The following is a 25,973-nucleotide window of genomic DNA, read 5'->3' as shown; positions in this document are numbered from 1 at the left end:
TGCAAATTAATTGGTTACCATGGCAATCACTAAGTTTTGTCCGCAAGACAACCATGTTGGATTTTAAGGTTGGGGTTGAAACCTCCAGCACTACCACAATTTAAACTTTTAGAGACATTTCTGAGCTGTAGCTCAAAACCTTCTGATCAAAAATGGAATGCATATGCAATAGGCTTTGAACACTACGTCATCCTTCATCTGAACATGCAAAGAGTATTACACAACCCCAAACCTACCAACACATAAACATCCACCAATACTGACAGGCTGGGCAAGGACGGCATTAACCCCAGAAGCAAAAACAGGCCGAGGGTAACTCAGGAGGAGATGGAGAGATCCAGAGCTAAGGTAGAATTAAATATTGACAGATTAATTTCTAGTTGAAACGTGGCCTTCATTAAAGAGTTCCAAGAAGAAAACCACTACTGAAAGAGAGCTGTATAAGAAGCCCAGTTTGCAGCATGAGATGTTCATGTACGCTCTTCAACCAATTTGGCTGGGTCTGAGAAATAAAAATATGTTTGCAAAACTAAAAGAGGCATGCCCCAAAAGACTTACAGTTGTATTTTCACTAAAAGGTGGCTCTACAAAGTAATACCTTCTGAAGGCAACTAGTTGCAAAGCATTTTATTATGAGATATTAGAACAAAATGGGTTGAATATCTACGCTCATTTTATAACGGGATAAAGAGTGAAAAGTCCAGGGATGATAAACGCTTACAAAGCGTCGTAAACCTGAGTCTGGGGTTAGTACCTCTCTGTGCCGCTAGATGCCGCTGTCCTCTCTGAGTTGGGTCTGCTGGAGCAGCGGGGGGCTGGATGTGGACCGTAGAGGACTCCTGCGGTGTGTGTGTGTGTGTGTGTGTGTGTGTGTGTGTGTGGGTGGGGGGTGCTGCTGTTTATGTGTGGTTTTTGAGTCTGTTGAGCAGCAGCAGCAGCAGGAGGAGGACGTGAAAACTTCACTGCGTCCAGCGGGAGAAATTTTCATCCTGAAAGCTTTCGGCGTCCGTCGGAGCCCAATCAGCTTGGCAGCTTTCTAGTCCAGCTTTGTCCGTCAGGGAGAAGGACCGGTCCGGTTCTCATCGCTGGAATCATTTCCGGCGTCCACCATGGATGATTTAGGTAAGTTCTGTTTGCATGAGCGCAACACTAAAGGAGCGTGTTGAACGTACGGAGACGGTCATAATGCTGCGAATATTCGGGCTTTTTAGCCCTCAGGAAGTCTGCCAATGTTGCTGTCGCATTCAGCGGTCCTGCTGGGTTGAATTAAAGCAACGCAGACGGACTCAGAAAGGAGAACGCATCAACACCAGCTTTTATGATAATGAACGAAATGATCGTCTTTTTATGGTGTTTATAAGCTGAAAGATTTGTGTGAACACGGTGACCGTGCTGCGTTGGCGGTGATGTGGGAAAGTTATCAGATTAGCCTGGTGTTATGTTACCTCAACTTATTTATCCTCAGCCCTACAGGAAATATAATCATTTGGACAGGAGAGTAACCCGATAAATCCTGGCGGTGGTCACGATAAATACCCATGCTGCATGCTGGATAACATGGATTTCTGCAGAAAACGTTGTTGTGATGTTGCGCCCACATGGACAGACAGATGACTCCAGGAGAGCTCAGTACACCTTGTTACAGCATTAAATGCAAACCCTGAGGGGACAGCTTATGGTGACAGGGAAGCTCGGCAGAATGCTCTTTAATCCATCTCACTTTATTCTTGCTGTCACTTGTCCTCTTGCTGTAGTTTAACAAAGCAGATCTTTCCTTTTCAGCTACATCTATCAATTATGCAATACCTTGCAAAAGTATTCAACTATTCACATTTTCTTGGAGCTTTTATGACATATCCACACAAGGTAAAAGTGGATTCTCTTACTTTACAATTTAAATGTTTAAAAGTTTGCCGTGCATTTTTATTTAACTGACAGAAGTCAGATTTATGCAAACGCCTGTCTCGGCAATTACATCTCCAAGTGTTGTGGGTATATCTCTGTCGCTTTGCTCATCTGTAGACTGGAGAATATTTGCTTATTCTTGTTTTTAAAATAGCTCAAACTCAGTTAGAAGTGATGAAGAGCGTTTGTGAACAGAAATTTTCAAGTCATGCCACAAATTTCTCTTAGATTTAGGCCTGGACTTTGACTAGGCCATTCCAACTTACATATATGCTTTGATCTGAAGTATTCTAATGAATTGTTGTCCTTCTTGAAGTTGAACATCTGACCCAGTCTCAAGTCTTTATCACCCTCTACACATGTTTTCTTCGACAGTTGTCCTGTGTTTAGTTCCATCCATCTTCCTATCAACTCCGAACAGCATCCCTGTCCAAGCTGAAGAAACCGATCCCACAGCATGATGCTGCCACCACCTTGTTTGTGGAGGTTGTGTGTTCAGGGGAATAAACAGTGTTTGGTTTAGGCCACGTCTAGCATTTAGCATGTAGGCCAGAAGGTTCTGTTCAGTTTTTTATGGTTTTCAGCGTAAAGGGGACTAAATACATTGCACACCATACTCTTCACATTTCCGCTTGTATCATTTTGTCACTTTACAGCCAAACATGAAGTGGGTGGTTATAAAGTGACGCAATGAGAAAAACCTCATACTTCCTTCTTTGCAAAGTAATTAATGTAAAAACTTGAACCCTTCTCCACAGCGCTCTCATCACTGGAACGCTCTCCCCCCCCCCCCCCACCCCCCCCACCCCCCCCCCCCCCCCCCCCCCCCCCCGGTGACTGTCAGGATAAGTCTAGCAGGATATCCATGAAATGCATTTCAGGACTTGAGTTCATGTGCTAAAAAAACTGTCAAAGGTTAAATGGTTATAAACAGTAAATATCTTACCTGGAGCAAATAACTCCCAATGGCTTCATTTAGTGTAAATCCAGAGTAGTTGATCCCAGAGCCTGAATCTAACGGCTGGTCTGAGAGGAGCCTTCTAAGGGGGTTAATGTAAATATTATGTTATGAACCTTTAAGCCATCATCACGTTTGCTTTGGATGGTAATATCCAGAGAAGCTGATGATTTAAGCAGGGAATGGAGGTAGGAGAAAGTGCACCAATGATGTTCCTGTGTCAAACTAGCATTTGTAACCACCAGGTTGAAAAGTAAGCCAGAGTTAAAATTGGTGAAGGTGCTGTTTATATTTTTGCCTTTTATACCAGTTGACTTTTATATGACAGGTATTCTGATATAATGTTGCATGGAGTTTGTAGAAAGGTGAATAAGTTGAAGTCTTAACAGCTTGTCCAACGGTGGTCCTGTTAGCTTATTCTAACAATTTTTAAAACAACTTAAACTGAAATATATCATATCTGTCCGAGGCAGCGCTGTATTGCTGCATAATAAGCATCAACGCTTCCACAAGAGGCGGATTTACGTTTTTTTCTTTACCTTTATTGTCAGCTGAACAGCGTTACTATAGAAAAGTACATGACGGTTAATGTCCCATAATATAGTATTGTATCCTATAAATGTAATCATTTTCAGTTTGAGTTGTTTTTTAATTGGAAAAATAAGTTAAAACAGACTAGTACTATCTTCACAGAACCTTACCAAACTATTCCTTGAAGACCTTTAAAGTCTGTTTTGGGTCGAGCTAGCCGTTAGCTTCAGCCTCTGGGACAAACCCAGCTGGATATATACCAAGTAAAGATGCTAAGAGAGGTTGGAGTAAGATAGACCCAGGATTATTGGCTGGTCTATATCCAGTCAGTATTTATGGGCATCTTCTCGGCTTACATTGGTACAGGGCTCTCCCTAAAGTAGCTGCTTCAAAAATATGTGTTACACAACCCAGTGTAATTACCATGTCACAGGACTGTAAATTCTGTCATCGGTTTAGGAAGGACGCAGAAATGTAACACACAAACAGACGACTGGTCCATGCTCTTTCATTGTGAATAATGTCTTTTGAGGATTTAAAATCTGTTTTGGAGATTTAGATTAAAGCACAACCGGTGGGATTTTAGTGAAGCACCGTGGAAATCCATCAGCAAAACCTGCTCCTATTTTTAAACTTAGAGCACTGCATCTAGATAGCTGAGGCAGCAGCACCTTGAAACATGCCACTAGGTATTCCCTGCCCTGTTCCCCACTTTCCATTACCTTTTCTTTCCAAATCCCATATCCTTCCAGCAGCTCTCTAATGAAAGCCGAGATTGTGACCCTAGAAGTTCTTTTCCCAGCCTCAGAATTTTAGTTTTATCCTTTTTTTGCAGAGCAGAGCTGGTCCTTTAGGCAGGGTTTTGGAGTAGATCAGACTAACATTGAAAGAAACTGGACTTCAGCCAATATTTATCCACCTTTAACGCTACACTGCCGCACCCTCTCTTTTCCCACTCCCCATCATTCCTGTGGCTAAACCATGCAGCAAACCGAAGTCCTGCGATGTATTGACAGTCCAAAGCCAGCAGAGTTAGTAGGAAAGGAGATGAGTCTTTGTCAAAGGAATCAGTTGGAGGCAGAATGAAAAGGGTGCAATAATCACCTTGTTCTTTGCAAAAAGCTTTGTTTTAATAAGCCCAGGTGTGAGTTTGTGTTATCTGTGCTTCATATTGTACTTGCGGGTTTCACAACTTAGAGGCTGAGGCTTGCTTTCAGGGAAACTTTAATTGACCCCACACTCAGTTGTCAGCCCTGCCAAGTGCTGCTTCCTTCTTCACCGCTCTGGGCCTGCACCGACAAGACACGAATATCAAGCCCCCCAAAAGTTAACTTCATTTAATTGACTTTGAGTCGCTCTGCCTTTTTATAGCTGGCTTTATAAGCCTGCAAATACAGTAACCGTCGTGCCACTCTCTCTCTGACGTGTTTCACTGCCACTCCCCATCGTTTCAGATGAAGTGAGCAAAGAGGCTTGTCGGCACGGCAGCTTCAGCGTTGGAAATGTCACTCACATTGTGGGAGTGGGGAGAGGAGAGGAGTTCTTTAGCATGAGATCTGGAGTAACCCAGATACTCAGATGGGTCTAAATATAGTTTGTATTGTTGTTTGTAGACCAAAGGAAACATCTAAAGCCCGTCATGTGAACATTTCTACTTTTTCTCGACGCTCGGCATCAAACTGGAACTCACTAATTTATGCAGGAGTGGATTTTGTTTTGTTTTTAGTGTAAGAAGCTTTATTTATTCCTGCACTAAAACCTTAGCTGGCATTTGGTTTTACGGTATGATGTGTTATCATCACATATTATGTGGTAGGGTGATAGAACATGATACTGTTCATTTCACTATAGTACGAGTGTCTGCTAGATTTTTTTTTTAGCTTTAGTTCCTCTTTAGCTTAAACTTCTCTTTTGCAATAAAAAGTATATAATTTCTTTAACATTTCTTTTTTCATTGTAAAGAATCCTTACAAACATTTCTAAATCAATTTAGTGACAAAATAATGTCTAAGATGATAAAACAACTCCCTATCCTCTAGTTTTCTTCAGGCAGACATTTAGTTTGTAGGATGTGTCACCGTTTTGCTGTTTTAGGACTTAAATGTGGTGTAAGGTTCTATAACTGGTCAGCAGGCGAATGTGTTTTACCTGCTTTAGAAAGACTGACCTCAGACAGATGATGGTTTTTTTGAACACAAAGGTGTTGATGGAACTTGTGAGACATTTGCTCACCAGAGTTTTACTAATTGTAGACTTTAACATGATTATCACAGCTAGTGTTGCTGACTGTGTACCCGATTCCTCTGTGTGTATTTCCTGGACTTTACCACACCTTAACTCATGCATTTTGAAAAGGCTGCCATTATTTCCAAATCTAGGATGTTCCATGACAAACAGAGGTTGAAGCATAAAGAATAAAAGGGAGCAGCTTTGCTGTAATGTGTTCAGCCTTCCTGATACCTGCTGAAGTCGACTCTGGGTCGATTAGCTCCTTCAGAAGATTGTTGCATCCCCTGGCTGGTCTAGAGGTAATAAAGGATCAACATAAGTCTAGTTAATTAATTAGAAGACAAAAAGAGATTTAAGATATTTAGTTTCTAAGATTTATTTCATTTTTTTAAATAAAAGATTTAGGCCAACATAACAAACGAATTGATGCATGGTGGAAAGCTGGGTGCAAAATAGGGCTACACAATACATCACAAATACTTCATCAACACAATAACGGTGTGGTACAATATTACACCCTGCAGCAAAAACCAGGAAACTTTGATGGCAAAGGTACAATATGACAAAAGCACCAAATGACCAGCCTTCACCAAAGTCTTTGTGTCGTAGCGGCCGACATGTCTCTAGGTTTTCCGTTAAATGGCTCCCTATAATTCTTCCTCCGAATTAATCATTTAAGGTGCTTTCACACCTTTAGTTTACTATGGTCAATATCAGTTGATGAGTTTGTTAACACATAGAAAACTCCAAGCGAGCTAATGCCTGTCACAAGAAACCACATGAGAACTATATATACTATTCCTATATTTTCTTGACTCTGTAGATGGCAAAAGCTGTCGAGGCAAAGGTTATTTTTCTCATAAAAAAAAACTCCGTATGAGTTAACTTCCTCTTTGAAGCTTGAAAAAAAGCCCGTGATTCTACAGTGACTCATGTTAAAGCTGCAGCAGACCAGCTGCACTGTATGATCGTTTTTCAGAGCTTGAAACATTCAAATCATACACACACAGAGCAGGAGCCAAAGCGAGGACACAGTATCTCCTTTTGGGTTTGTCCGTCTGTTTGACTTGAAAATCAAAATGCTACAGGGCTTAGAAACATATGATATATATATATATATATATAAATAGACAGACATACACACACATTGAGATACACACAGGCCCAAACTTAAGCACGACTATGATCACAGACTGCTGGTGTGGACAGACAGCTCTGTAAGGGTAGCTGACTAAGCAGCAGCAGCTCGACGCTCGGCCAGCCGTCGTGTTGTCTCTCATGGGACCAGTGCTCTGTAACAGCAGCCAGGGTTGATATTTGTATGTGGAAGGAATGGTTATTAAAAAAATATATATAAAAAAATAGCATCCAGAGATCGGGTTTTCGAGGTCTTCACCTTCGTCTGCTGCCCCATCCTCTTTGCAGTGGTCCCTCATGGTTCCCCCTGCAGGTGGTGGGCCCACTGGTGGATGGCCTCGCGTCTCTCGTTCAGGCTTGGCCCGCCCGGGTCCCTCGAGGAGTGACCCCAGGCCTGGCTCTAGGGTGGGACCCTGGCTCCACCGTACCGGGCGAGGTCACGTGCCTTGTTGTAATAGTCCTCATCAAGGTTTCTGAACTGCTCTTTGTCTGACCAGTCACTCAGAGCCTGTTTGCCATGGGAGACCCTACCAGGGGCATTTAAGCCCCGGACAACATAGCCTCTAGGATCATTCAAGCACTCAAACCTTTACACCACATTAAGGTGGCAGTTCAAGGAGGGGGGAACATTTGGGATGAGCTCTGAGTAGAGCCACTGTTCCTCCACGTCGAGAGGAGTCAGTTGAGGTGGTTCGGGCGTCTGTCTTGGATGCCTCCTGGATGCCTCCCCTGGGGGTGTTCCAGGCACGTCCCACTGAGAGGAGGCCCAGGTTATGGCCCAGGAAACGCTGGAGGGACAATGTCTGGGAACGCCTTGGGCTCCCCCAGAGGAGCTGGAGGAGGTGTCTCGGGAGAGGAACATCTGGGTGTCTCTACTAAGACTGCTGCCCCTGTGATCCGGTCCCGGATAAAGCAGAAGATGATGAGTACATACAAGTATTTTAATAAAGGCTAGGTATGAAGGAAATCCATAGCATCCTGAAGATCCTGATAGGCATAGCTATTCAGTGACTTGCAAAAATCATTCACACCCCTTCAATGTTTTACGTCACATTATGACCACAAACTTCATTATGTTTTACTGGATTTAAGGGGATAGACCAACACACTACAGAACATATGCATTTATATTCAACCCATTAACTATGTACCCCTAAACAGAATACAGTGCACTGTACAAGCAGAGGAGCATTACTCAGAGAAGTAGCTGAGAGGTCCATGGTAACTCTGGAGGAGTTGCAGAGATCCACAGCTCATTTCCAAAATTAAGCTTTTTGGTCTGCATCCAAATCTGTGTGTGGTGAAAAACCTACAGTGCACATCACATTGAACACACCATCCCCACTGTAAAACATGGTGGTTGCAGTATCATGCTGTGGAGATGTTTGTCTTCAGTAGGGACTGTGAAGCTGGTCAGAGTAGTTAGTTAATGGATGAAGCTAATTACAGGGTGATCCTGTGAAAACCTATTAGAGGCTGCAAAGACTTGAAAAACGCTTAGAGGTTCGCCTTCTAGCAGGATAACCTTAAACATACATCCAGAGCCACAATGATTTAGATCAAACTATAGCCATGTGTTAGAATGGCCCAGTCAAAGTCCAGACCTAAAGCTAATTAAGAATATATACACATATGCTCCTCTTGTCACTGATTTAAGCTACTTTCTTTTAGATTTTCACAAGTCTGTCTCTTTATGAACACTAAATACAAATACATGCTTCATTTTTTACAATTTTGGTTGCAGAGTTTGGGAATTCCTTCTAACCATCTACTTCACAAATTTTCACCACTTTGTGTTGGTCTGTTACATAAAATCACAATGATATATTGAGGCTTGTGACTGTAATGTGACCAAATGTGTAAGCATTCAGTGGGACTGTATATAGTGTGCCATGTCCCACGTTTGTCCTTCTGCCAGCTGAGCACATTGACCCCTTTCCTTTGGCACCTTTGCCTCTAGCAAAAATCATCAGTCATGATAGGAGGCGCCCTCAGTAACCTCAGTGTTGCAGTGGCAGCCACAGTTCATTGCTGCAATCCAACGTCCGTGCAGACCAGACATGAAGTGAGTCACACCAACTTGTAGGTATGCATCATCCAACCCTGACTTCCTAGTGGAAATCCATCCAGCTTTGTCGTTTGTCCCTCCAGGCAACCAGAACTGCTTCGTTTAGCTTGTTATCCATGACGAAATGAAGCAAAGCGAGGTGCACTTGTAACACATTTTGCATTGTGCATCTTTGTATACACTCTGCTGCATGCCTGAAGCGGTTATCGACCTCCCTCTGTCCTGCTGCTCTCTGACGAGAGCAGCGTCCCCCCCTTGCTTTGTTGTTGGGTTTCTCATCTTTTCCAGTGATTGACGGCTCCGTTGATTCGTTGCTGCTGCTCCTCTGGTGCAAGCTGCAAAACAGCTGGAAGATGGTTTTCACAGCGAGAATGATGACGCCACAGCGATTGCAACATATGATTGGGCGCTGTGTGAATAACAAGTGCTGTGTTCTAACGCTTGTGAAAAAGACACGGTTTTCTGCTTAACTACAATGAATCACAATTGCAAATTTCACACTTGTCAGATGGCCTTTTAGATGCACCTCGAGGAATTTTTTATTTCCAGTCGCTCCACTAATTGGTACGTAATTGGGATTTTTCAAAGAGCTTGCATGGTTGCTGTGGCTGCAGGCTGAGATAACACATCCCTGCTTTATTTGGAAATGAGCTGCAGCCCAGCAGGTTTCCTCTGGGCTTGTGGCAGGTTTAAACAACCGCTAACACACTGCTCCTGCGGCCCTATTTGGGATATAAAGCTGTCACAGAGCGAGCCTTTGATGAACTGTGAAACAAAGCGGGTGGAGGAGAAGGGAGTGTGCATTCGCGATTACAGCTGGATTTAAAATCAGATTCTGATTTGTTTAAAGAGATATTAGTGAAGAAATGTTCTAGAGGCCGTTGGAGTTTATGGCAGCATTGATGATACTTATATGTTTATATGTATGAAGAAAAAGGAGCACAAACACACTCCTGGGCTATGGCTGAATGTTTTTCCAGGGCAACGATTTTTTCTTTGCAGAGCTTTCAGACTCTTCTTTTCCATCTTCTTCCCTCTGTCTCTGTGCTGCTGGAGGGGAGACAAAGAGTTGCTTGTATGTTGGTGCTGTGACCTATTTCAGAAAAGCCAGAAGTGATTAGAAGAACTGCAAAATGACCATCCATCGATCTTTTTATCCAGGCAAGCATCTGCATTTTGGCTGTAGCAGGCCACCCACCTAAAGGAGCAAAGAAACTGAGCGCCAATCTCCCCCTCAGATGGTAATTCATCCAAAACAAAGTCTTAACAAGATAAAGATCCACTTCAGTCCTTTTCTGGAGCTCTTTGCTCCTCCCAATCTCCCCCTTAGTGCATTTGGTTTAAAATCTCCATTTAAAAAAATACCTGTTAACATAATGTAGTTTAAAGGAACTCAGTTTCTGAGCAGAGCTTAGAGAACAAGACCAAGATGAATCCTTCGCACAGAAACAACATCCTCCACATCCATTGTCTTTACCCACTTATCCTCGCAGGGTAGCTGGGGGGCTGGTGCCTATTTCCAGCTGTCATTGGGCGAGAGGCGGGGTACACAAGTAGTACATTAACTTGCAAAACTATTCATATCCTTTGAAGACTTTTTTTTTCCATTATACCCAATAACATCAAGGTAGTTTTTTATGTGACACACCAACAGATCCTGGTGCATAGCTGTGAGGTGGAAGAAAATTAATACAAGGTTTTATATTTTTTTAAATAAAATCCTAAAAAGTGTGTGCTCAGCTCCCTTTACTCTTTTATTCCAAAATAAAGCCAGTGTGATCAGTTGCCTTAAAGTTCCTGTGACATTGAATTTTCATGATAAATCCAATTACATTTATGGAAAGGAAACATTGATCCAAAAGTTTTAAAAAATAAATATATGTCACTGAAATGAAAAGTTGTTGAGATATATGGTCATAAATGTCACTAAAAAGGCATTTCCAGACTACTCCTTTGCGATTTTGTTGCGATCTTTTATGATGTCAAAGGGGAATCCCTGCAGGTAAACTGACTGCTGCTACAATGGCTAGCAACACAGAGAGCAGCAGAGAATCAGATATTTCTTCAGATATATTTCAGTCACTATCACAGAGAGACGAAACAGAGCCAGGAGAAGACCGTCAGCTTTCATCAGATGGCAGAGCAGAAGTGCTGCGACGTGTGGACGCCATCTCATTCGACCAGAGTCTATTTTTGCCGGATGCTGAAGCACAACCAGAGCACATGCAGAACATGCAGATTTTCGAAATTATTCCCTAAAGACAGACTAGATCCCGCTACCTTAATAAATACACACATATATTTATATAGACACGTGTATATACTAGCAGTTGTTTATGTTAGATTGATTAGTTCAATTACTGGATTAACTAAGGTATTTTAAACCAAGCAATTAAACATTAAATGCACTAAACTAAGCAACCAATATAGCTTCGCTGCATTCAGTGTACTCACCCATTGCAGAACAAAACACATGAAAATATATGGTTGCATAAAACGAAAAATGAAGCAGTTTAACTTGGTTTAACTTCCACAGAATGAGTTGTTTTGGACTTGCTACCTCATTTATCACTGGCTTTTATTGCACGATCTGCGCAAGTACTCCAATCACAACTGGCTGTGCTTGGTGGGATCAGCCCATCTGCCCCTCCTCGGTTTTCCAGCTTTATCCTGGCAGTTCTGATCCTCTTCACTTCTGGAAAATAGTGCAGACTATCGGCTGCTGACACAAATTATTTTGACAATTGTCTTTTATCACGTCTTTAATCCTGTTATGTTAATTACTTCCCAATTTCTTCAATATTAAGATGCTTTCTTTCAATTTTTGCATTTGTGGGAAAAACATGTCACAGGCACTTTAAGACACCTAGTTTGTAAATAAAGTCCTGCTGTGTGCAATTTATGAAGTGGAAGAAAAATGTTGGTTCAGCACATAAAATCCAAATAGCATGCTTTTAAGCTTGTAGTTGTAATGTGAAAAATGCGGAACAGGTAAAGGGGTAAAACACATTATCAAGGCATTATAAGTATGACTTATAGAAGCTTCAAGGACCAAGTTACCACAGCTGTTGGCACCGCTGATAAAAATGTGCAAGATGCATTAAAATAACAAGGTCTTCTATTGGTGCAGTTCTATAGCAGTGAGTTTTGAAGATTTTTTTACCTCCAGTTGTTTTAAACTTTTTAAATTATTGTTCTGACTGTACATATGGACACATTTAGGTGAGTAGCCATTCTCTGATTTACGCAAATTAACACACATCTGCCTCACTAAAATGACATGTTCTCTTGTCTTTTCCATTTTAAACAGGGGCCAATGGAAATGAGCCCGTGTCACACTACAATTATACCCCAGTGAAACAGAGGGTCAAGGATTACTAATTAAACGTTCTTCAACAATCTGAACTCTTCTGAATAAAAGTACTCAAATTAAACATCGAATCTTTCTAAAAGTTTCAGGGTGAGATTGCACTGCTGTCATAAAGGTGAATTTATTTTAAAGCCTTTTACTTGTACTTCTCCCTGTTGTTGCTTCTTACATCCCATTAATAATTAATACCTTCACCTTAAGATACATTTATTGAAGAAGTTCTCAGGCCAACTCATGAAAATCCCTTCAGTTTGACTGCAAACATTCCTGATAAAAGGGTCCATCAGAGATTGAGTAAACTGAGCCTATTTTGTTCAAGTTATCTTCTGCTAGTGCATACAGTATTTTCTCATGTATCATGAAATCCAGCAAAACCACACAAGAACAGCTCTGTTAGATTGTGCTTGTTGCTTTTAAGAGTTAAATTTAAAGAGCTAGTTACAAAAACGGCCTTTTCCTCTGTTTGGTTCACATAGAGGCCCAAAATAGGCAACTTGTAAACCACACGGAGGCTTCAGGACATACAGGCTGCATTAACCTTTGTTTGTGGGGAAATGGGGGCTGAGAAAAGGCAATATATTTTCTCTGTTTTGTTATTCCTTTTTAATAAGGCATCTTTTTCATTTTGTTGTGTAAAATAATATATAAACAATCCATCTGTGCATTTTCTGTACCTGATTAATCCTGTTAGTGGTCGTGGGGTTGGACCCTGTGCACTCTGGACATGTTACCTGTCCAACACAGGGCTTTTACTTGATATAATAAAGGAAACTACACATTTTCTAACACTAATCAAATGTAAAACCACCATAGAGTACATGTCAAAACAACTAAATTGAATGTATTTCAGTGCGAAATTCAACTAGTATTCATATGTGAGGTTAAAACCTCAACTTTTCAGAAACTTGTTTCTTAAAACAGCAAAATAAAGAAGGAGATAACATGTGGTCTAAGAAATCTCTGGAAAAGAACAAAAGCATATCACAGATTAACTGGCTGCTCTTTTCAAACCTCATTTAGTTTCCTGTGCTACATTAGATCAATCCCCCCGTGCATGCAACAAAGACCTCCATAAGTAGATACGCCTCTCTACCTCACTGACAGGTTTGGTTCTGTCTGCTCTGATCCTGTCTGCACCTTTTTAGAACAAAGTTTCCGACCACAGCTGTGGTCCTCACCTGTCCCTCAAAAAAACCTCCATAAATGCATCACTTATTGATTTTTTTCAAATTTATGAATTGTGCTGTAAAAAGCTAAATATGAATAAAATGTTTTAACATTATTTCTGATTCTAAAGATGCAACGTCGCCATAGGACACAGGACTGAAAAGAAAAAGATACGCTGAATTTAAAGCTTGCTTTGACGCCATGTATAATGTAGCTTTTTTTTATTGAGGTTAAAAACAAATTTGCACTTGCAAAAGCAGACTTATTAGGAAGCTAGACGTGGCAAAGAAACAAGCAGCTATGTGTTAAACTCACATTTTCGGCTGCAGGTAGTCAGTTTGAAGTCACTGTTTTTTGTGTCGCTGAAACTGAATGACTAATGTATGGGGGAAATTTACTGCCAAAAATCAAGAGCACATATTTTCAATTTGAGAGCAGGATTTCATTCTTCTTGTACTCAAACTTAGTAATGCTTGCACTCAAAACATCTGCTTTCTTTCAAATATACTCTGTTTTCTCTCAAATCTTTGTTTTTGCGCTCTGATCTAATGCTTCTTGCATAGATAATTTCTCCTCCTGCTCGGTTCATCCTCCGTGCTCTCTGCTCGGATCAAAACTGAGCTCTCAAGTTTCGTCCTTGCTCGCAAATTCTTTTTGCTCTCTTCCAGATTAAGGTCTTATCATCTCCTAGCAACCAAATCAGCCAATAGAATGACAGTGTGAAAATACTAGGTCACAGGCTTAGTTGGGGTGCGCTTGTTTCCTTCTACTGAGCGTACCTGTGTTGCTACTTCCCTGATACAAGTCACACGGAGCAAAATCTGGAAGCAAGTGTTTCTATGCGTACGGTGTGCGTCGCAATTTCGTGAAATAGGTCAATCTACTTCAATGTATAGCTCAACTCAGCAAAGTACAATGACAATGGATAATTCAAACTATCCTGAAATAAGTGATTTTAAACATTCAGTAGTTTAATATTTACGTCTGTTTCTATCAACAGTTCAAGCATTACTAAGTTTGAGTACAAGCAGATTGAAATCCTGCTCTCAAATTGAAAATATGTGCTCTTGATTTTTGGCAGTAAATTTCCCCCATACATTAGTCATTCAGTTTCAGCGACACAAACAACAGTGACTTCAAACTGACTACCTGCAGCCGAAAATGTGGGTTTAACACATATCTGCTTGTGTCTTTGCCACCTCTAACTTCCTAATAAGTCTGCTTTTGCAAGTGCAAATTTACAGTAAATTTCCCCCATAGTAATGTCCTTGCAGATATGAGTGGGCGAATGTCATCGAGAAAGAAAATGGTTAGACTTAGCAGTTGTCAGCGTAACATCCATGTATGCAGGCAGTTATGCTGCAAAAGACTGCTTACTGCATTTTTTCCTTCCACTCAACTTTCCAATAATATGTTTGGATACAGAACTATCTGAACAACCATGATTACTGACAATCACCGTTGGTGGCTCACCTTCCTTGTGGAGACTGTAAATATTTGTCAAGTCAGCGGTCTTTTCCGTAACTGTATTTTTATAACGAAAAAAAAAATCCTTTTTATGGGTCTTATGCAATATTTTCTTAGAAACTGAATTTTGGGTTGCCGTTAGCTTTAATCCATAATAATCAAAATTAACAGATATAAACACTTGAAATGTATCACTGTGTATGTAATGATTCTACAGAATATAATGTACAGGTTTCCCTTTTTTACTTGGATTAGTGTTAGAAATGAGTTTTTTTAATCATATTCTAATTTACTGAGATGCTCTTGTATTTGGTAGATCACCATAGATGAAGTGCCATGCATTCACCCTCTGCTTGTCAATAACACATTCTCCAGTTGAGTGTACACCGACTGTGGGAGATTCCCACACCTGATGGTAGATGATGGTGACCAGGTTGCTAAAGCTCACCAAGACTCATGAAAAAAATATCTTTCACCCCTGGTGCATATTTAAACTGTACATTTGATCTTCAGATTCTTCATTGTTTGTTTTATTGAACTTTTTTCACAGTCGAACCTGAGTGACTGCTGTTTAGGAATCTGGATGTTGCACTATTGGTGATGTGTTTTCAGTGTGCCTCCTAAGTAACATTTGTGCAACTGTCCCTGGAGGAACAACTGATCAATACGCTAAAAGCTGCCATAAGGCTTCACAGAGCTCACTCAGACCACTTCAGATCATCAGTTGACAAACAAGTCACCACTGGTCTCACTGAAAGTATTAAACCAGTTCATTTTTTTATCAGTCCAGTTTTAAACGGTCAAATACAATATGTACCATGTGCTAGAAATGTAGTCACGCTTCTTTAACCTTTTCACATCGTTGTGCTACATCCACAAACCTCTGGTTATTTATTTGGATTTTATGTGACCGACCAGTGCAGATTAGAACATAAATCTGACGTTAAAGGAAAATTTCAAAACTTTATTTTTTTTACAAATATGTAAAATAGTTAAGCCTTGTTTTGAAAATCGTGTATCAATATTTGCCCATTCGTCTTTGCATAATAGCTCAAACTCAGTCGTGTTGGATATAGAGCATCTGTGAGCATACATTTTTAAGTCTTTCCACCAATTGTCAGTTGGACATAGTTCTGGACTTTGACTGGGCCATTCTAACACATTAACTTGCTTTGATCTGTTGTAGCTCTGGCTGTATGTTTAGGGTAATAACAAAAAGGTTTTCTTTCAGGATGTTTTTCTGTATTTAGCTCCGTCCACCTTCCTATCAACTCCTACTAGCTTCCCTGTCCCTGCTGACAAAAAGCATCCCCACAGCATAATGCTGCCACCACCATGTATTACATGAAAACGGTGTGTTAGTTTTATTTATTAACAAATAAATGCTAGTTTAAATATAAAAAGACACTGCTGTGGACTTTAGTATTGGAGTTTTAAAGAACCGCATGCCGCTCCAGAGATGCAGGTTTCAGATCTCTTGTTCTCGTGAATGGCATGTCTAAGATTTGCATTTGTGCCATTCTATCCCATTTATTTAGTTGGTTTATTGTCATTCACCGTATAAGAAAAACTACATAATTAAACAAAACATTGGAACCTAGTCCGGTGCTACCATAAAAATAATAGTTGTCACCAGAATCAGTTAGAATTTGAAATTAACCTATATAAAACTAATAAAACACTTTCCATTTCTGGAGGATAGCTTAAACGCTGCTCTGTGAGATGTTCTGAGATACCTGACCTGTCTGCTGCGTTCCTCGGCCTCCATGATGCTCCTTGTTCTCTAACAAACCTCTGCAGTCTTCACAGAACAGCTGGATGTTTACAGACATAGAATCCCACACAGCTCTACTACTAACACTATTTACTTGTTGGTTGACTTCTGAAGACCTTGACTTTATTTTATGGGTGTCAGAGTAAAGAAGATAAAAATGTAGACACTTCTCAGATTTTCATTTGTTAAACAAAAAGTGGAAAAACATGTACCATTTCCTTTCCACTTCGCAGTTAAGTGCCACTCCCCCACTTAAGATTCAAATAAATGTGCATTAAAATGTGTGGTAGTTGTGTTACAATGTGTGGTAAAGTGCAAGGGATATGAATACTTCTAAAAAGGCACTGCAAGCGTCTCAAACCATGAACAGTTGTGAAACTTTGTTAGCATTTCCCATCAGAATGCGGACATGCAGATGCATACAGGAAATGCATGGTGTGAGAGCACTAATTCACCAGCCGTGAGCGTGAACAGCAGTCATGCTCACACCCAACCTGAGGGTGTAGAAGTGTGTAAAATGGTGCAGTAATAATCAGGGGCTCAGGCCGTTTGGGTGGTCTGTAATGGCCCGCTGCTACTTTGATGTTCATAAATCATCTACTGTAGGTCTGTCGTCCCTGCGGTCAGGGTCAGGTGGGGAGGTATTTATAGTTGGTCCAGATGCCACGGCCCGTCTGTGATATGTGTCGGCAGCCGTGCTGGGAGCCACCTGTGCACAGTGCTCCTGCTTTCTGTTGCACCTTTTTGTACACATGCTCCCATTGTAGTTATTCTGGAGGCCAGGTGAATTGTTTTAGATTAACGCAGGCTACCAGCTGCGTAATGTTAAAGTGCATATGGGCCCAGCTGGTCCTGATGGGGAATTCACGCTTTCTGGTGCTCTGTCGGCTTGTGTTACATTGAAAGGCCAATCCTTTCACAGCAGAGCATAGAAGGCAGTCACGTCAAATTTCAAAGCTGCAGAAGAACATAAGATATTGTTTGAGACTTTTAAATATGACATTCTGACTCTCTTTTAGAGCTAATAATTTTTTTGTTCTTTCCAGCTAAGGTTTCTCCTTTCCTGTCTTATCACAGTGTCTTGCATGGCTGATGTGCACATTTTTCACCCTTTCCCTCCTATGTGGAAGACGAGCTGTGGCACGTTAGGAATTCATATCAGCCAGCGCGCACCTTGCAAAACATCAGAGGGAAGAAATGATAGGAATGGGAGCGGGTGATGTAGAAAAAGGGTCAGGAAACATGGGTAAATGTGTTTTCTAGACAGCTTCTAGCAGCTGACATGTATCCTCTCAGTTCCCCTGTGGATTTGAAGCATGTATCAGAGAAAGCATTTCAAACCTAGCAGATAAAGCCTTTTTTATCCTCTAAACCAGCCCCAAGAGGAAGAACAAGAAGCGGTGAGCTGTGTGCCTGTTGTTGACATAATTCAACACTGCCCCCTGCAGGCTGTAAAGCCCTATATTTGGTTACAATGCTCCTTGAAATGAATCACTTCCAGATGAGCTGAATGAACAAAACTGGATGTGGTGAGTGGCAAACAGCATTGATTGACTCCATGCCGTGGTCAGCAGTGATAATGGATCAGTGCAGCGAGTGCAGAATTCAGCTCAGGCAGAATTTCCTGTTTGGATGTTCTTGTTGTTTTCCAGAACAGATCAAAACTCTCAAGAGTAGAGTTGGTGTTCATCTCCTGGTTTGTTTGGTTTAGATTTCATCCTTATTTAGAGTTGTTTGACCGTGAATGGTAGTGATCCAGGTGCTGCTGATCTAACATGAGCCTCGGCCTTCACTTTTAACATACTTCAGATACTTCAAATGGCTTCCTTTCCCTCCTTCCCTACACCCCCCACCCCCTCCCATTCCTAGTTTTTTCCTGTCATTTACAGCCCTTCTTCTGCTGCTGCGCTCTTCCCACTCTTCATCTCATCTCTTACTTTCTCTCTCCTATAATAAGCCCCATGCGAAGCAGTTTCCGTGTAATTAAAATGCACATCATTCATCTGGGAGGAAGGGAGTCTCCTCACTGTGTTTCAACCCACATTTTGGCCTTTGAGGATTTAGCTTGCGAGCGCCACGCACACAAATAGCCTCCTTAGATTCTTGTCTTTTCTCTAGTTTTTTAATCTGTTCACTGTTCCTCTCTGTTTGAAATCAGGTGGCAGTTAGAATGTCATCATTTGGGTTGCAGAGGTGAAAGCTGAAGGCTTTTCTATGCTTATTAGCTGCAAATTAGGACAACTGAAGTTAAATACTGAAACAATTTGTATAAGCCTTGGAGTTTAATGAGTAAATAATAAAAGTAGGGCTGCAGCTACCGATTATTTTAGCAATTGATTAATCTAGCGATTGCTTTTCCGATTAATTGATCTAACAAGCGATACTCTTAGTAAATTATCATACTTCAAGAAACAAACATTGATTGCGAATTTTAAATGCATTGTAAATGGCAAAAACATGTGAAAACAAAACTCAATTCAGTATTCAGAACATGACATTTAAATAATAAAATATTTAAATAAAAAAAACAACAATGCATTTTGTTGCATTTTGTAAGGTGCAATTGTACAAAACATTTGTAAGAGCATGAACAATGCTTAGATAAAGCTAAAACTATGCCACTTAAGAAGTTCTGGATAGAGCATATTTACAGACAAAGAAGGTTTTTCTTCCCAAGTGTAAAACATATATTTGTTGTACAGTTTTGGCTCTTTTTACTGCTCTGAGTGGGTTGTTTTTTCAGCAAAAGCCATGTTTCAGAATCTGTATATTCCAGTTAACGATTATTCGAACGCCAAATTAGTTGACGACTATTTTAATAATCGATTAATCCCGATTGATCCAATTAATTGTCCCAGCCCTAATTAAAAGTAAATAAATAAGTAAACATTTGCAGAGTTCTCTCATGCACCTCAGGTGATGTGTTGCAGCCATGCAGGAGACGGGTAAACACCACTGAAGAACAAATCAGAATAAAAAAAGTGAGAAATAGAAATATTTGTGCTTTGAGCTCACTTGCAATGCTTAGCAATACTCCACTCTGTAAACTAATGCCCTCTATGGTGTCTCAAAGGGACAAACCAAAATCATACCAGCCATCTGGTTGGTTTGTTTTAACATTATATTCAGTTTAAACATTATTTACAACAAACTAACAAAACTGCCTGTGGCAATTTGTTTTCTAGAGGATGATCTACATGTAATGTGTGTTGGTTAGGTTTAAAGCAGAGCATGACCAGTAAGTCAGAAAATGGCTAAACCCCTATATTTGCCCATACCTTCAGTCAGAGCAATAACTGAAAGGTTAAAACAAGTTTAATTTGCCACCAATCTCACTGAAAAACAGTAAAGTGGGACACCAAGTCTCCTTTACAATCATTAGATGCTACCTACACACCAACTGGTTGCCAGAAAAAAAAAAATAATTATAATTTCTGTCCTATCATCACTATCATTATGGAACCATGTGCTTTTGGTCAGGTGTGACTAAGATTAGGCTTTGTGCCAACAAACATCACAGGTGGGCCTGGCCTGAAACAAAAGATTGATATTTTGAAAAGCACCTTAATGCACAATGTCAAGTCTGGCAGAGGATCTGTGATGCGGTGATCATGGGAAAATTCAAGCAGAACAACAATGCAAAACATGTGACCAACAACAACAATCCAGTCTTCCATAATAATGTTATCTGATTTAGGATGGTATATTTAAAGGTTAGATTGAGGAGTTCAAACAATAAAACCTAACAATGTTCTCATGTGCCAAAGGATTTTTCATCTCTGTATAAAACATAAGACCAATTGAAGTGGTGCATTTTAATTCTTGGCTCTCACGTTTCATGTTATTGCAGTTCCAGTTCTGGTCACTGGGGACCAAACGTGTGCCGTGCTCTGGAGTCTGTGTGTCATGGTATGTTTACTTGGTAGAGGAAGCTGACACACCTCTGTGCTCTCGTCTAGTTTGTGAATGGGTTGCAGCTTGTCGAGCACACTTTGCATTGGAAACAAAAGCAGCCCGAAGCTAAAACTTTATACAACCTATGGAGTACGCCATTCTAATTAGTACTAAATCCACTTTTTTGAAGTTAATAAGCTGCTCATTTAATATAATGTGCCTCGTGTTTCTACCAGAACTTCCAGCTGTTAGGATGACAACCCTCACAGAAACCAGTCCTAAACAGTGTGTTCTGTATAGCCTCGAGCCTCATATTTGTGTGTAACTTTATTTTATTTTATTAGAGCGGCAGAATCCCCGTAACCAGGGTGAAATCCAGTTCAGCTGCACAGCTAAGTTGATTAACATCTCCTGTGTAAACCATCTGGACCAACGTCTGTTGACAGAGGTCTCGGCCAGCTGCAGTAAAACTTTACTATGACATCAGAAACAGGCAGTACTGAGCCATTGATTCAAGAGACGTTTTACTTCAGAGTTAGAGTAACAGGATCAAATATACTTCTGTGCCCTGTGGAAGTATGAAATTATATTATTATTATTATTTATAGTGCATCTTTCACTTCTCTGTTTTGTGCTGTACCTAAATTGGAAGCTACCTCATGAGAAATGTTTTATTGGAAGCCTCAGAGGTTTTAACACAGGAAGACTCTCTTGTTCCTCTCCTGGTGCAGCAGAGGTTCAGCACATTGCTAGCTCTACCTGTCTGTGTACTGGTTTGAAACATTTTCAAATTGTAGGTTTTATTTTTATTTAAGCTTGACACATTTCTCCTTGTTTTTTCTTTTGTGGATGGTTCTACCCCACCATTTAGCAAGGGATTAAAACTCACAGAGAGGCATTGGCAGCAGTATCAATTAGGTGTTATGACAACCTGTCTGGGGTTCAAATCCGAACCCCAGACAGCTGCATTGACTACTGAAGGCCTCCTTTACTTCCCCAGAACATTTTACTTTTGACAAAAAGTTAAAATTGAAACTCCTATCAAATGGCGATTGAAAGCATTTTCCTGAATCTCAGATAATCAAACTCAGATTATAGATTTTAAATAATCAAAATTTGTCGAAATGACAAAAACAATGTTGAGTTTGCTCCTTATACCAAAGCGGGATCTATTAGTTGTCTTTGTTGGTGCTTTTGGGGTTTAGTTGGCTTCTTTTTCTTATTACATTTGTGTATTCATGCAGTTGTCGGGAAACAAAATGTAGCATTAGTCCAAGACAAAATATTCTCTCCAGTTTTCGCTGGATTTACAGCCTCTCAGCACCATCTAGGAGCAGCTGTTCTAGTTCCAGTCGGTCATGTGCCTCAACGATAAAGGTATTTACTGATTACCACACTCCTGATTTAGAAGACACTGTCATTTCATATTTTGAGGGCAAATAAACCACAAATAATAAAAACTCAACTAGGTAAATATGTTCTAATCCTTAATGTCATATAAAACTGACTGAAAAAGCTACAAATATCATTCTGGAAAAGTAGGGATTTTAGAAACGGAAAAGTTGAAGGAGCTCTGAAAAATGCAGTGGTATTCTTTCAGCCAGCTGACCGGCAGTGTGCACCAACAGGTGGGGAAAAACTGTGACTCCAGCACCAGCTGACCATTCTTAAGGACAGTATGGGGGAAATGTTTGACAGTTTTGAAACTGTAACTTATACAACCTTGGTAAACCTTGATACTGGTTACTGGGCCTTGCTTGGAGCAAACAGAGCGCTGTGCTGTGTCCATAATAAAACAGAGAGGAGTGCTCCCTGGCCTCTGTGTCCAGAAATTACTCTCTGCTGTGACACCCAGTCAGCTGGCATGGTAGCCATGATAAATGCGTCAAAGCTGAGATGGTCCAAATGAATGTGGCTCAGCCTCTGCTGTGTCTCCGCTCTGTCTGCACAACCAAGTTACCATGACACTTGGGACAGGCATACCTGGCTGTCGTTTTCAAGTTTAGTAGGGCTTACAAACTTGGCAAAGGTAGCAACACCATGAAACGATGATATTGAGAAGTTAAATTCAGGCTGAGCATGTGGGGCACTAAAACCTAGTCAGAGCATGTGCTAACAGAGGGAAGGAGGAGCTGATTATACCCCTTGCACACCGTTGTGATACCACTCCCTTAGATGGGCATGCCTGCATTGATACGAGGTTGGCTTTCTTCTTTTCACCATATTTTGGATTCCTCACCCCACTGAAGACTGCTTTCTGTGCTTCCTTGTTTGTGTAAGTAGCAGCTCTTGCTTTAGAGCCGGCATAGCAGCAGAGGGATATACCCTTATCCCCTTGGCTTTTATTTTAACCCCTCCCTCCCCTCTCTGCCTCGACCCTCTCCTTTGCTCTCACCCTTTCGGGTTCCCTTGAGCCTGATGGTAGAGTTAAGAGAGGTAGTTCCTGCCTGGCATACTGTAAACTGTGTTTAGCTGCTTCTTTCTCCGCTGCCGTCTCCTCTCCACCTCTTCGGTATACAGTTTTGTCTTCTTCTAAGGTATATCTCACCTCTGTGTTAACTTTAAACGCTGAGTTTCTAACTCTCTGCCCAGTGTTTAACTTTAGGACAGGGCTTCTGTTTGGGATTTGCTGCTGAGTACACCTTGCCAATACATGTTAAACACAGCTTGAATCATTTTACTTAGACTCTCAGTCAAGAAGTATGAAGAAAAACTGACAGTAGTTGAATTTAAACATTTGAGATTTATTCACAGAAACTAAATCTTTTTACTTTCTACTAAAACAAGTTTTCAGTAATACACCATGTGCTCTCAATCAAATCCTCTATAATGTTATTTGTCCTTTTACCTGCTTTCTTTAGCTTGTGTCAAAATACTAAATTACCTTGTAGATGGAAAATCTGTGCATGATTGAACTGGTGCTCTTGGATTTTAAACACTGTTGCCAGGGAAGGGTCATTGAGTAACTAAAGGAGTGGCTCTGACAGCCTCCATGGTTCAACTTATATGACTTTAAATCCTCTGATGTCAGCGCACATGGGTTTTTGACAGATTGTGAAAGAAGCAGTAATTACTTGGTGATGGTTTGCAACCAGAATGCATGATGAGTTAAACATTACTCACAAGGAGTATATAACAAAGTACACAGCCTTATGAGGGACTACTGGACAGTATAGTTTTAGATCCTTTTAACATACACTGAAAAAGAGGAAGTTTTGATCTTTTTAACGCCGATTGTATGTTAATTTATACACTTGTATTACAGGTTTTCTTGAACTTAGGAGGAGCTGAGGAGGGAAAAAGAAGGCCCAGTTTAGTTTAATGCTGATCCTGATGGCTTCTTTTGAAACTGAAAAAAGTGTTTTATTGGTTGACAATTTCTGATCTAGAGTTTTTCTAAAGCTTTTGACCTGCGCTTACTGATTTTAGCCTAGTCCATTTTCTCTTTGGGAACTATAAGATGTGAAAATATAAGAACAGCTATCAAAATATGTCTTTCTAACCTTTCTGCCACAAACGGCATTAGAGTTATCATGATACTAAAGTTTCAAACTTCATACCAAAACAAGAAAAATACTCAATACCATTTTGGATACCGTGGCAACATTTTTTGAAGGCACAGGATTAAGGAGTCAGGTGTGGCTGAATGGGGGGGGGGCTGAGTGTCTCTGTTGTTACAGCTCTGCTGTCGACAATTTGGGCAAATAAGAATAAGTCTATTTATATCACCTTGACACAAATGTGTAAATAATTCATTTGTTTATCATGTAACATAACGAAATATCAATTACTTTGACAACCCTAGTGGTAATTCATTATTTATATTAGGAACAGAGGTGATGTCACATTGTGTGTGTGTGTGTGGGTGTGTGTGTGTGTGTGTGTGTGTGTGTGTGTGTGTGTGTGTGTGTGTGTGTGTGTGTGTGTGTGTGTGTGTGTGTGTGTGTGTGTGTGTATGAGAGAAAGACAGAGAGAGAGCATTCACTGTAAAAATGGATTGTACTATTTAAAATAAATTTAAAGCAAACAAAGAAATAATTATTAGATAGCGGAGATTTAGCATGTTATATTAACAATTAGCACAGTTAGCATAACTGTACAGTAGTCTCTCTGTGTACAAAATGTGGATCTTTACCATAACTCTGGGATTTTTAAAAGGCTGCCAACATTTACAAACCCAGCATGTTCCATGACAGACAGGAGTTGGAAGCATAAAGGGACAAAACAGATTGGCTTTGCTGTATAGGAAGTTTAGCCTTCCTGTTATTTTCTGAAAGTCTTGCGCTCTCTCGTTTTCTTGTTGCCTGAATAAACAGCAGACGTGTCTAAATATGTTGTAGAAAATAGATTTCTTATTTATAACCACTAATACTAAAAATTGCTAACTATGTGTAACCATTCTTAACAACTTTCACACCAGAGTTTGGTGGTGTGCTAGCTGGTAGCGCTAAGATATGACACATAAGACAAGACATTCTTTGAGTGAAAAAAGATTGAATTTGCTGTGTTTCCGACGTCCAAGGCTCCAGTCAGGGTCAATCAAGGTGGAAGTCGTCAGATTCTGGTCACCAGTGCTCCTCTATTGTTAATATTGGTGAAACTGCTTCTAGTTTCCTATTTTGATGGCAACTAGGAAAAAAATTTGTAAACTTTTGCTAAATTCAGCAAAAAAACTCGTGCCACGTGAGCATCCTAAAACACTCCACGTCTTATCAAATGTACTACTGTTAAAGTTAAGATCACTATCAATATTATCCTATCAGAAACACACAAAGTTAAGTATGTTCTGTGATGGTTTTTTTTCACAGATGCTTTGTTGGCCGACCTTGAGTCCACAACATCCCACATTTCTAAATGCCCACTCTTCCTGTCTGACGAGGCCGCGTACTCCTTCCCTGTTGGGGATCAGAACTACCAACAAGACATCTGCTCGCCATCTCAAGTGCCGCCAGAGAGAAGTCTGAATGGAGTAGATGAATCAGAGGTAACTGAAAGCAGACTGTATGTGTTATTCTGTACGTCCAAGGCTGTTTGAATGCAGATTATTCAGTCAAGGAAATTGCGTGACTTCCCTGAGGAACAAAGTGTACATTTGTAAAGTCAGTGGTGAATTATTGAAACCGACTCTAACCTTATTGTTCAGTCCTTCAGCTCAGCTCTGAAAAGTCCCTGGTCTGGAGAAAGCACCAGTCCAAACCAACACGTTGGCGGAGAGGACCACGTTTACAGGTAAGAATGATTTGCGAGGGGCTTTTATTAACTCTGCAGGATTGAATCTTTAGATGGCGGAGACTTTATTGTACAGGTAGACATTCCACCAGAATAAGCAGATTTTAACTTTTGACACCGCACTAAGTTAAAAAAAACTCATAAAAAAATAAGGATTTTATGAAGAAGTGTAGGTGCTAAGCAATGTATTTTTGCTGTCATCATGGTCTAGTTTTCCTAATAAGCAGAAGAGTAGTGAGTCATC

The 25,973-nt window shown here is 40.5% G+C and overlaps 1 protein-coding gene across 1 annotated transcript; it reads left to right on the top strand.

The window, feature by feature from the left end:
• The first annotated feature begins 849 nt into the window (after positions 1-849).
• On the top strand, positions 850-25,733 carry LOC124856233 (paxillin-like). The gene is made up of 3 exons (XM_047346519.1): positions 850-1,122; positions 25,309-25,484; positions 25,644-25,733. The coding sequence occupies exons 1-3, from the start codon at positions 1,110-1,112 to the stop codon at positions 25,731-25,733; spliced, it is 279 nt and encodes a 92-aa protein (XP_047202475.1). The 5' UTR covers positions 850-1,109.
• The last annotated feature ends 240 nt before the right edge of the window (positions 25,734-25,973 follow it).

The sequence above is a fragment of the Girardinichthys multiradiatus genome, chromosome 20 (genome assembly GCF_021462225.1).
Source record: "Girardinichthys multiradiatus isolate DD_20200921_A chromosome 20, DD_fGirMul_XY1, whole genome shotgun sequence".
NCBI classification, from domain to species: domain Eukaryota; kingdom Metazoa; phylum Chordata; class Actinopteri; order Cyprinodontiformes; family Goodeidae; genus Girardinichthys; species Girardinichthys multiradiatus.
The sequence above is the reverse complement of the archived record's forward strand: the minus strand, read 5'-3'. Positions and strand labels throughout refer to the sequence as shown.